Source organism: Ptychodera flava, chromosome 5, assembly GCF_041260155.1.
Source record: "Ptychodera flava strain L36383 chromosome 5, AS_Pfla_20210202, whole genome shotgun sequence".
NCBI lineage: Eukaryota > Metazoa > Hemichordata > Enteropneusta > Ptychoderidae > Ptychodera > Ptychodera flava.
Genome location: NC_091932.1, coordinates 22,761,483 through 22,774,579, shown reverse-complemented (window position 1 = coordinate 22,774,579; position 13,097 = coordinate 22,761,483). Strand labels below are relative to the sequence as shown.

Sequence of the window (13,097 nt, the reverse complement as noted above, 5' to 3'; positions counted from 1 at the left end):
ATTCCTTTGCACGCTAAGTCCGTATATGGCGATCAGAAGACACCATTAGAACATGTAGTAAGATTTTGCGATAGGGACAGACTAAAAGTATAAGAAAAATCGAGTTGTATTTTGATTGATAGTTTTGCAAGAACAGGTATATCTTACACACTTTTGACTCGTCACTTTGGCTGCTTTACCTGTAATGCCAACTCAGTGCCACTAAATGCAAGCTTTTCACGCCCTCCCACGACGATAACATCCCAATAGTCACACATGCATATGGATCGTGTAACAGTATCATTGAGCTAAGACTTAGTTCACACCTGAGATGGTAAACATCTTTTAGAAAAAAATAGACAGCAGGCCAAGCAGTTGTCTCCTTTAGGAGATAACACTGTTTATGTCAGCACAGTTTGTTAATGTAAAATCTGTGCATACGGAGGTCAATATTTTTTGCGGGCAGGATGCGTAAATAAGTACATCGGGGTATTTAACGAGGTGATTGCTAAGGTCCTTTAAGTATCATGACCCCTTTTGCACTCTATCTTTCAGTACCAACGACGGCTTCTCGTAGAGCAACTGGAGAGTGATTCCCTGACTGTCTTAATTTAAAGGGGACTTGTTCTTTATATGGACATGGTGACGCATATGGCCATTGTTTGAAATGGTCAAGAATTGAATTTTGAAATTTGCAATCATAAATTTAAGAGTTGGCTACCAGACCACATCTTTAAAGTTGACATATCTTCACTTGAACCATCAATGTTTTAAATTATCCAGTGATATTCCTCAAGTTTGATTAGGCGTGCAATTGTCTAAATCATAGTCTTTGTTACGAAAGTGAAGATACTAAATATAATCTTAAGATAGTAAGCGCCTCAAAAGTGAAAGACTTAAACTGTTGCTCAAACTTTCCTCAAGGAAAATTTCATCCATTCTCTTTCAAAATCAAGATTAAAAATCGAGGGTCGCCATGCAAATTTTGGTACTAGAGAAACAAATAACCCGAGATTATATATATTTGAAATTATGGCCGCCATCCTTGTGTTAACTCTATAGAGAAAAATAAAATTTTCGAATTTCGAAAAACTAAGCCAATGAAAAGTTTTCTTACACCAAGAGCTTTAAAATGAATGCCCATAAGTGTTATATCAGAAAAAGATTGTAAAAGTCTGAGAGTCCGAATATCTGTCCCCGAGGCGCGTTCTACCTTAAATCACAGAGAAACATGGACAGAGTCGCAACGCGTATTGTTCAAGGCGTGAAGCGGTTACGTAACCCATCCATGTTCGCCTCGCCTCAGGTTGCTCTCGCCTCTCATTTCCGAAGAGTGTCGACCATGCATCCTTCGGTTTTTCGCCAATCGTTTAGCGAAAGTATGTTCGGCAAAGTTTGTGTAGTTGTTGTCGTGTGGTGCTGAGCGGAATTGACGTGCTGGCGAAAACGGGAGTGTTTTGAGCTTCAGGAAAGTGATTTTTACCGTTTTAAAAATTCCTCTTATATTTTTATGAATATATAATGAGTGTGTTTGAACCAAATTTGAAAGTCTTTTATCGATACTGTCTGGTTTTACTCAATGGTTTACGGTCAGACATACCGTCTTTACACGTGCGTCAAGGAAGGACATGTTTATGAAACTGCTGGCGTGTTATGTTTTGATTGGCGTGAAGCAGTGTTTCTGGCCTGAGAGCTCACAAAGTAACTATGGTTGCTACGCGACTGGCAGTACGGTGCCATCTCGTCGTATTTTTCGCATAATCTCGTGTAATTATCAACCACAAACAAAGCCTCCAAAAAGTTTAACACCTTTGAAGCTCATTTTAATATGAAAAGCCAATAGTCTACCGAGACGACCATGGAACAAAAGGCATGCAAGCGTTGCGACTCTGTTTATGTTTCTCTGTGCTTAAATACACAATGTGACGGTGAAAAGTACTGCGTCGGGATGGACTAGTTGGAAACAAGATGGCAGAAGTGATTTCTAATTGAAAATAAAACCCTCTGCATTGCCAATTTATGTTACCGCTACACGAAATATAGTTCATTCAAAGAGCTGTATTTCACATCTACGCTCTGTAGTGCATAAACACAAAGTCACTATCGTTGCATGCTGTCTCTGACCGATATCGGTACTGATAAAATGTAAGTAAAAGTCTTACTTCAGCATTTAAGCACCATTGTCAACAAGCTATCGGTGAATCTATCTGCCCACCCGTCCATCTATCCACTTGCCTGTCTGCCTAAATCCATCACTTTATCTGTTCACCTATCTATCTTTTTGTTTGTTTGTTTGTTTGTTTGTCTGTCTGCCTAGCTGTCTTACCCATACTATTTCTTCAGCCTTACGTCATACTTGATTTTCGTTTGCATTTCGGGTGAAAGTGTTTTCCACAAAATGAAGAGACAGAGATGATTTTGATTTTTAGTCGGTGCGACTACCTTTCTGAAAAAGAATGTCATTCATTGTATTTTCACTACATACTGCCAAACAAGAAATGACATCTTCTGCATGTTATCCTTGTCCATTGTGTAGACGTGTGAATAGAGACATCTCAGAGAAGAACTAACTTTATCATTAATGACATGTTAATGATTACACGTATTTCGGTCGTCAGTTTGAGTTTAGATGTAGAAGTTGTGAGGCGATTCTAAGAAGGACGTTTAGTATTGTAAGTTGTTGTAAAGGGTTTCTACGCGCTCATTTCAAATGTCATGGCGACTGACAACATAACAGTTCTTTGAGAATGCAGGTGGCCAAGTCGTCATTAAAGTGCTTCATGTCAAATTTCAATGACTGTTGGTCTGAGCGTATTTCTGCATGTTCTTCTAGCAGTTTTACATTATAGCAAATGCTCTCGAGTCTTTAGATTTGACGTACGAGTGCCCAATACGCAGTGAGAGTGTGGCTTCGAAACTATAGCCGTCTGATCTACGTTGAAATTCATCAACGGATGTTTCTGGAAGAGGCATCTTCTTTTACATTGATCACGTCTAGACGTCTTACTCATCAAGACGTTTTGTCTTCCATCTTAGAAATCACGTTTAATGAGAGAAGAAGTTGTGGGACACCAAAGGTGCGAATATTCAACAGCAATTCAAAACTAATCATGGACTTTGGTATCGGCCAACATCTTACCATTCACACAGACAGAATCATTCATATTTACGACACGTCTCTCATCCTTCGTTATCAATCATAATGCGGAGAGAAAAATGTCGACGTCAATTTCGCCCACGACTGGTGTCTAGATATACCAGCAAATACCCAGCAGGGGGCTTTACCTATCAATCAGCCAATCGACACAGTAATGAAAACTACGAACACTCGTATCGCATTGTGGTGTAGGTGCGATAAAGTCAGTAGACTTTGGTATGTGCAAACTGTAAGTGATTGAATATCGCTGTAAGTGATTCCAAATGAGAACGTCTGGTAAATGCCATTTATTTTCATTACGGAAGTTCACTTTTCGTTCATTTACTTACACTGCTGCATAGGCGGCGTGATCGATGTGTGTCTCTTGACGCAGACAACGACCCCTTGAGATTTTGTTTTATTTGTTGAGTCACATCTCCACTTGGAGGCCGAACTCCTTCAGTGAAACAACCAAGAACACGCGTCTGCCGTGTGTCTTGCAATGTTGTGATTTTTACTTTTTAAGATACATTTCATACATATATTACATACATACATACATACATACATACATACATACATACATACATACATACATACATACATACACACATGCACACATACATACATACATACATACATACATACATACATACATACATACATACATACATACATACATACATACATACATACATACATACATACACACATACATACATACATACATACATACACACACATACACACATACATACATACATACATACATACATACATACAAACATACATACATACATACATACATACATACATACATACATACATACATACATACATACATACATACATACATACATACATACATACATACATACATACATACATACATACATACATACATACATACATACATACATACATACATACATACATACATACATACATACATACATACATACATACATAAATGCATGCATATTTTCTGGGGAAAAAAACAACAAAAACGAAGCACACTTGCACACATACTTTTATTATTCGCATAACTGAAAAAACCGATCTCCATTGACATATAAGCTTCCACTCTTGGCACAAATACAAAAACCTTGCAGTGCTTTTCAATCTTGCAAAGTCTATATTATGGTAAAAGCTGAAATTGTTTTCACGGATTTCATTGGATCTTGTCGTAGGGACTGTTTTCTTGACTGAAACAAAGATAATGACGGCCTGTGAATTCAATTTCATAACTCTTGGCATTAATCCTGAAAAAAACTAATAACGATATATAACTCTTCGAAGTAGGAATAATTGTTGTACACTTTGCCTCTTGTATAATTTGCTTTCCTTAAAGTAATATTTTATTAACCCCCTTTTTTCATAATGCCGACAGCAGATGCACTTCCCAATTACGTCTGGCTTTCCGCTGATACCAGAGGAAATTCGACAAATGTCAAAATTTGATACAATTAGACGCAAAAAGCTCGTAATCTGGGCAGATTTTTGTCGCTGAAATGAGATCTGAATTTAAGCGGATTAGATTACTCTCTGTGTCCCGCAGTCGCAGCTGCTAATGTTGCCCGTGGATTTTTTCCCCTTCTGGTGCGAATAATGATCACACACCTGTCAAAAGGACTCGTATAACAAGAAGACGTGGCGCCATTTTAACGGTGACAAATTATTTGGACACGGGATTCATAGACGCAGCGACATAGAAATTCTGACTTCACTGATTACAGTGTAAAAAAACTAATTATGTCATTATCGTAAAAGGGCTGTTTACGACACTTATCGGGAAAGTGCGAAGACCACAAGGGAAATGGAATTTAATTGATGATTCGAGATTAGAACATTCAGCTGTGGCTTGTCTTCCGTAGGGACCATCAACTTCTACTTAGTTAATCAATTGCTGTATACGTTGTATTCAGTCGATGTTTGACGTTGGGATTCTACCTAGTGATAGCGTGATTCTATGACAGGGCTGACTTCGGTAATTAGTGGTAATTACTTTGTAATTTTGGTTTCCATCAATAGCTTCTGAATAAATTGAGCTTCCTCAGTTCATCGAGAAAAGTGTACAATCTTTTCTATTACAGACATACCCATGCGTATCACTGTGTACCCAATCTACAATTACTCGACAGCGCCTTTTCAAGAACGCGGATGCCAAGTTTTATTTTTTAATCAATTAAGTTTTCGAAATGGAATTATTCCAAACATTCGTTGAATTCAACGCGGGTACCTTCAAACCAAAGATGCAGAAAAACCCCTATGGCATTCTGGATACAACATGACACTATTGTTTTGAAGGGTTTCCAAAGATATAAAATGAGTTTCATTGATTATGCATATGCAAACTTAATAATAAAATGTTTCATTTTATTATATATATATATATATATATATATATTGCGTTACAAAAATGATTTTCTTGACTTTCTAAAGCGAGATTAGTATTGATAAATGTTACAGCTTCTCTTTTCACGAAAGTTCGGCATTTACTTAAATATGGTCCGTACATGTCAAAACTTTACTTATGCCATTAATTTGAGCCAGGGGGAAGAGGTTTTCCTACGTCCATTAAGACGCAAACCAGTGGGTAGTTCTTATAATATATCTCTTTTGTAATAAAGCTACTCTTTCATCCGCTTATACCTTAGCTTTCATGAAGATAACATATCTTGCTATGGAATATTTAAAGACTTTTGAAGAAATCTCATAGCAATACCCTGAATCAACCCAGGGGGAAGATAACGCAAAGTCATACCGTAAAAAATTATATTTCATCAATAAATAGACATTTTAAATAATACTAAGTTGACAGGGAACTAGGTATTATAAATCATGGTGGATTATTTTAACGTGAGCAGCTTCGTGAGTAAATATTCATGTGCGCACATTTCTCGGAGTAATCTCTGATCGTACCAAATCCCCATGCACGTAAACAAGCGTAAATCGTCCTGTCGGTTCCGCAATAATCAGTGGCAATTCACTCATTCAAATATTGCAAAAACTTAAGTTTCCAAATGTCTCTCAAATCAGTGTGCTTGTAAACATTTATACACAAGTCATATGGGGATAAAGAATACGAAGAATACTTGCTCAAGATGTGCTTGGCTCCCATTGAAAATTATGTATTTTAATTCATACTTGAGTACAATTAAAAGTGTTCATTGTTCAGGGACTAAGACTTCGATGACAGTATAAGAATACTAAACAACCACAAGATGACATAATTACATTGCCCCTCATATCATGCCGTTCTTGTTTCAGAAAAGACGAAGTGCCCAAAATTAAGCAAATTTATTCTCGACAAGCAAGGGTCTTGCAATTATTTTGCCTATAACAATATCAATCTTATTAACAAGCATTAGGGTATTATAAATGTTTTGCCTTTGACAAAAATCAATCTCTTATTAACAAGCATTAGATATGCTCTGTTGGTAAATGTGCGTAGATCTCTTGCAGGTGAGCACAACCTGTGACTGGAAGTCTCCATTGTAGATTTGCAGTAACCGTTAAGAATAGGTAAACAATATGAAGGAAATATCATCGAAAACTGTCAAAGAAAAGGCCTGAGCTGTATGACCCAAATACTTTCTAAAATGTCATTTGCAATTAATGTTATTCAAATATTTACATGATATACTGTTAAATCATATATGTACTGACTTTTAAGAGACCCATATTTATGTAATTGACTGTTTCTCCAGGGGACTAATTCTAAAAAGTAAATGTTGCTCTTTCACACAACCTTCACGCCGCAAATTGGAAAAATATACATTTTCTCCCTAGAGCGTTGGTGAATCAGTCATAAAATTTAAATGCGCTTCTCGGCAGTTTTTATGGTCTGCCAACATGGCGAAATAAAAATTACTCGTGTGATTCCAGCATATGTTTTGAGCAAAATGCCATCTCGAGAAAAAGGATGGTTTAAATCAATACCTGTGATCGGGAAAGACGTTATACCGTAAGCACGGGTTTGTCGATTCTAGAAAAAATGGGTTTGTTTTAGCCAAAGTACCGAGGTTTTGCGCTTTCAAGTTAATATCTAGGAGCGAGGCTAAGATCGAGTATTTGGAAATATATCCTATATGACAAGCCAAATTGATTTCCGTTGTATCGCTGTATTGTAAATTTCCTTCCATCGCCCAAGAGAAAACATATTCCTGTAATATTAATCTGTTCATCAAATACTGATATAATTTCAAACACACCTGTATATCAAGCTTTTATTGGATGATTTTTGCAACAGCTATCCTACCGTCGAATTAAATTAATACTTCTCCGACGATAACATATCTCATATCAGCAATAACATGGTCTGGGTGGTACCGATGGCTAAAGTAAAGCTTTATTTAAGAGTGCCTTTCAGTTTGTACTTCTATCATGGATTTGACTAGCGTACTGTTTTGCAAAACGACAGTAAGGATAAAAGGGAGGTTTACCTACCCGCCACTCCGATCACGAATATGACGAGATACAACAGAACTACGGAAACTGTTTTGGCGCTCGGAGAGTAACCATCATCCGTGCCGTCTATCGGCCATGAGCTGTCGTCGTCTGGATACGCATCAGGGTCGAGCTCCGCCATCGTGGATTAGCTTTTCTTTCCCCTTATCCGTTCAAGCAACAGAGTGAAGAGAACGTATGGTCGGTGCCAACACTTTATAACTTAAGATATCCTAGATCTGCGACCAGAAAGGAAAATGTTGTCCGTCAAGCGGCGCTGTTCTCGTTAAAACGATAAGAAGGGTCTCGCCACTATGCTGGTTAGCTTTCAGATGACAATATCGAAACAGATTTCTTCTTCCTATCCCTCCTGCGTACATTCAGCAACTACGGCGCCGTCGACGGAATCTCTTTGCTGTGAGTAGAGTCAGTATTACAGCGTAGATTTATACCTTACTCCCATGGGCTATTGTCTTATTGGATCATTCCATTATAGATTGGGTAACGTCGATTAGAAATAGAATAAGAACGTGCGTTGACTTTGTGTGTAGAACTAAGCAAAGTATCCAATCATAGAAGATCGATATTAGGTTTACGGTAAACTAAGTGTGAATGATTGAGTGGATCTGGTACTGCTAATTCACGGCGTGCTGACATCCAGGGTCTAATCAAGCACACACTGAAATGTTTTTCCTCCATTTCAAACGAGTTGAGTAACAAGCTGGCGTTTGCATGTAATGCTGCTAATTTTCTGAGAAAGAGTAGTTCTTCAAATAAATAAATAAATAAATAAATACATAAATAAATAAATAAATAAATAGATAGATAAATAAATAAATAAATAAATAAATAAATAAATAAATAAACAGATTAAATAAACATTACAACTTATTGCAAAACTTACCCCAAGATTTTAAATGCAAACAACATATATCTATAAATGATTAGCAAAGGGATAGTATTTGGTGCCGACAAAGTACACTTTGCTTGTTGATTTTATGGTCTTATTTAATAGAACATCTAAATCTTATATTAGAAAAACAAGGCTTGCGCCTCCTGATCTTGAAAGGTCATCTAAGGTCATTCATCACATTGTTTATCACTGTGGAAGAACTGTGGCGTAATGATTGCTATGCATATGATATTCTAGGTGGATATTGTTCATTTTTTCTGTGAGGTACCATGGGACCGCGACACAGATGAATAGCTGGGAGTTGCTATTTGATTCTCATGGCTGTTTGTAAACTTTAGAAAATACGATATAGGAGAGAATTGAGACAGGGTAATTTCGACGCACCAGTGATACTATATATATCAGGGGAGATGTATTCAATGCCAGCGACCCTTGATTCTCCTATTGCAATACTAATGGGCGACTCCGGCGCAACGATGGTGACATCCGTCAGTTTAACACTCTGAGGACATTCAACATTTCTGCTGACAACAAATGCAGTCAAGGTAATTATTCGCTCTACTCATTCAAACGCCTGCTGATACCAGAGCGCATGCGTTGCATGGTCAATTAACCCCACATTTAGTGATTCAAGAGCAGTGGTACCACTGTATTTTACATTCTCGCTGATATCATTATAAAGTTACTCTTCCGATAAAATTCAATCGATAAATGAAGTTGACCCCACTTTACCATGTCGGCAATTCAATTGAAGTCCCTCCCTGCCGCTCCACAGCTGAATTCAAAGTAATTTGACGTTCATACAAGTAAAAGGTATGTATACCCTCGTTTCAACCCTAAACATTATTAGATTCTTCCCGGTTTTAATTTCTGCTTTTCGTGCGCGTCAACACACTGGGCTATGAATTAATAATTCAACATATTAAGTGATATTAACTGTTTAATAGAAATATTTGTCTGTTATTTCATTCCTTTTCATTTGAATTAAGTATTGTTTCTTATATTATAATCAAGTTGTAATGGAACGGCAGGAGTAATTGCATTTTTAGGCGTCTTAGGCGTCACTCAGAGTTTCTCGCTACATGTGTCCTCTGTAGCGATCATCAGACGACACATGTAGCGTGAAACTCTGAGTAACGCCTGGGTCCTGTTTCTACTTCTATCTATCTTTACCGTAAATCGCTCTGCCATACAAGTATTGAGCACTGTTTTTCACCGTGAAGATTTCAAAAGTTTATAGTATGTATGTTTGTATATATATATATATATATATATATATATATATATATATATATATATATATATATATATATATATATATATATATATATATATATATATGTGTGTGTGTGTGTGTGTGATGTGTGTGTGTATATATATATGTAATATGCTTGAAAGAGACATATCAATATATATCTTTGAGGAGCAAAAGAGAGACAGAGAGGGAAAGTAAGTGCAATATCTTTCCAGGGCAAACGTTCTCACTGCACAGGCAAAGAACAGTATAAGTCTCTAACTAAATGAAGAGTGTGTGTTTTGTAGATATATAAACACAAGGGCTTACTGCTAATTTATCGTGTTTCAAGAGAATGTAAAAACACTTCCCCAAGTTGTGACAATCTTCTTCTTTACAGATCATGTAGATGTGAAAGATACTTTCGATTATTTCCAGAGAAGTGCCACCCTGTATCTAATGGTTTTTTTTGAACGTATTCGAAATGGGAAATCGGTAAAATATTGTATATTAAATACACGCGGTTTTCTCGCTCACCCACTCGCCAGTCTTCAATCAAAAGCTCTTCGCTGGTCGTTTCTTCTAATCTGAAATATCTCCTTTTAGTGGAGCAGGTCGAAAAGATAACACTTTGGTGGCTAGAACCATCGGTTAATATTCTGTGTTTGAAAGAACCTTTTAGAGTTGTTTCAATTTTCTGGTGCGGAAATGAAGGAATGTAAATATCCTGTGTGCTTGAGTCAACCGTTTCGTTTAATGACCCTTAAGGTTAAGTTAAACATGTTGGCGACGCAGACAGGATGTGCCGAGATTGCTAAATTGTGCGAGCCTTCCATCGCCTAGGCTGCTGGCCAACGTCGAAGGACCGCCATGCAATTTTCTGTACGCATCTTGTTATAGGCTGAGATTCAACTTTTTCCAATTACGGCAGATAAGTGCTCGGAATGAAACATGAGGTTTGAAGCCTGTGGCAGGTTTTGCTAAGCAGATCTCGTGGTCGCTTTGTTTCTCTCATGCTAGTGTGCTCCGCCAAAAACCCGAGAAGATCACCATCTGCCTGTGAGTGGAAAGAGACCCTGACAGTTTCTCAAGTTCCAATAGCTGACAGTCATTTCTTGTTAACAGCTTACCATTAAAATGAGAGTACAGACAACAGACTGTAGCTGTGCCGACTGCATTGGATGAACACAGTTGCAACTCAGCCTAAGACGGATTTAGAATTCAGATTAAATATTGACGCCTTACTTATATTCCACGTATAATAAAAATGGCAGGCATTAAAAATTCAATAAATAACCAGCGACACCATTGTATCTGATTACTGATTCTATATTTCTATTGACCGTACTTCATTGTGCTTTTAGAGTGATACTAATGAAAATCTTTCGTAAAGTTTTAAACCGATCATTTCTCGTAAATATTGAAAACTGGTGCCATGGTGTCTTTTTTAGGCCTAAAAGCGCGAGACCAAAGCGACAAATGGCGCCCGTATACAGTGTATATGCAGTGTGATTTATGCAAATGTAAACACTGTCGCAATATAATCCCCGGGTCAGTAGCACCATATAACATTGCACACGTTATCTGGTCCGTACTCAACAGCCAGTTCTCTTTCGTAAAACATTCGAATTCGTAAACAATTGACTTTCCAATACAATGAAATATCTTGCAAAGACTATGACGGTATCCGGCCATAATTATTCCTGGTGTACTAGTCTCGGCTACCGCAGAGTGCATATATGCTTACGGCGATTGGTAGACGAGCAGAATTGATATTGGGAAAACACTAAAAAAAAAGTTTGCAATATTGTCAGGGTGAAAAACAATTTGTCTTTGCAATAACGTCAAAAAAGATTTTCGACTTTCAGAGAGTGATGGGCAATGCAGGCGAAGTATCAACAACAGCTCAAGGCTCATCTTCGTGGAACAATTCTGAGAGCAAACATTCAGCTATCCCCTTCTTTCACGGATTACAGATTGAGATAACTTTGTGCCGATTCATTTTAACTTCACCTGGAAGCATTGATGGCTGTGACCGAAGAAGACCTTTTGTGCAGCCGAATGCAAAATTACGTTCCTCGATTCTCCAAAGGACCAAGTCATCCATTGCTTGGGCTTTCATCCACAAAGTCAGCGGTGGATTAGAATATCCCCTCGCTGATAAGAAGTCGATGACGGTACACGGCAGTGTCAACAGGCTGACCTTTTCTCTGTATGTGATGGATGTATCCGAACCATCAAAGGAATAAAGCCTTCTTCTGGATGCGAGGCAAGTCTTTTCTTAAAGCCAAATCATTAGCGGAGTTTAGCATTCTTCCTCAGTCGTATTTGCGAAGAGACTGCAACCCCCCCTCTTTGTTATTTTTTTTCAACAGAAAAGCAAAGCTCTGTTGGCGGAAGCAGGGTATGAATAGGTGCTTATTAGCGCCTTTATGACTTTCTTGAAGCCTTATCAAAGATCCTAGTCATCTTGTTTTCTTACTAAGTTTCGCTTGGTTTATTCTTGTCCTCGCTATGCTTTGGTTGCCATGTTTTAAAGCCAACATCTATTTCCCGTTCCCACGGACACAAGCTTGTATCGTTCAACTCGCAGGAGCAATGTGAACCATACAAAATTTGATTAAATGGACAGAATTTATCCGCAAAATAATGTAACATCCGTTGAGCCTCAAATAATGTACGTGCCATTTTTTGTCTTAAGGCTTACTAATAACTGATACATGAGTTCTGGCCTGGTGTGACCTACATTAAATGAAATTGATTTACACCCGTGGCACTTTAGTGTTGATCAAGCCTGTCTGGTGCAAGCAGAAATTCTGTCTGCAGAAGGGTGATAAAACGGTTACTTTACCCTGTATCAGTGGTGATAATGATCCTACTATCGGTACCCCGTGGACACGCCGATTAGCCTGAAATTAGGGAGTGATTATAAAATACACTGTATACAAATGATGTTGACCACAGCATTTGCCCTATCAGTATTTGTTTTAGGTAAAACTCATGTGTTTCAAATGCAGTCAGTGTTACAGAACATCACACATTTTGTGTCGATTTCAATATTGCATTGAATGAATACCAACGATACTACAGCGTGTATCGCAAGTGTCGTGTTCAGACTTTGTTCAGACGCGGGAATTGAGAAAATGCCACTGATAAAATGTTAGCAATTAAATTACAGACATCGCCCGTCTTGACTGCAAAACTTTCGAAATAAACATTCACTTGCACTAAGCCATGTTTCTTTCCTACAAACCGTGAATAAACGTATTCCAATTTCACTTGGTACGAGAGAAAAGGTAAGAGTAAAGTACAGTCGGGGTAGCATTTTACATGTACATGTATTCACATGTGTATAACCATATGAACGACACTTTTCTCATTCCGGT

General features: G+C 37.7%; 1 protein-coding gene across 1 annotated transcript in view; it reads right to left on the bottom strand.

Moving 5' to 3' along the window:
• LOC139133281 (phe13-bombesin receptor-like) overlaps positions 1 to 7,986 on the bottom strand; it is a 29,326-nt gene extending 21,340 nt beyond the window's left edge. Inside the window, exon 1 of the mRNA XM_070699808.1 lies at positions 7,565 to 7,986. Coding sequence (XP_070555909.1) covers positions 7,565 to 7,706 — 142 coding nt within the window. The 5' untranslated portion in view covers positions 7,707 to 7,986. The remainder of the gene's footprint in view (positions 1 to 7,564) is intronic.
• Positions 7,987 to 13,097: the final 5,111 nt, after the last annotated feature.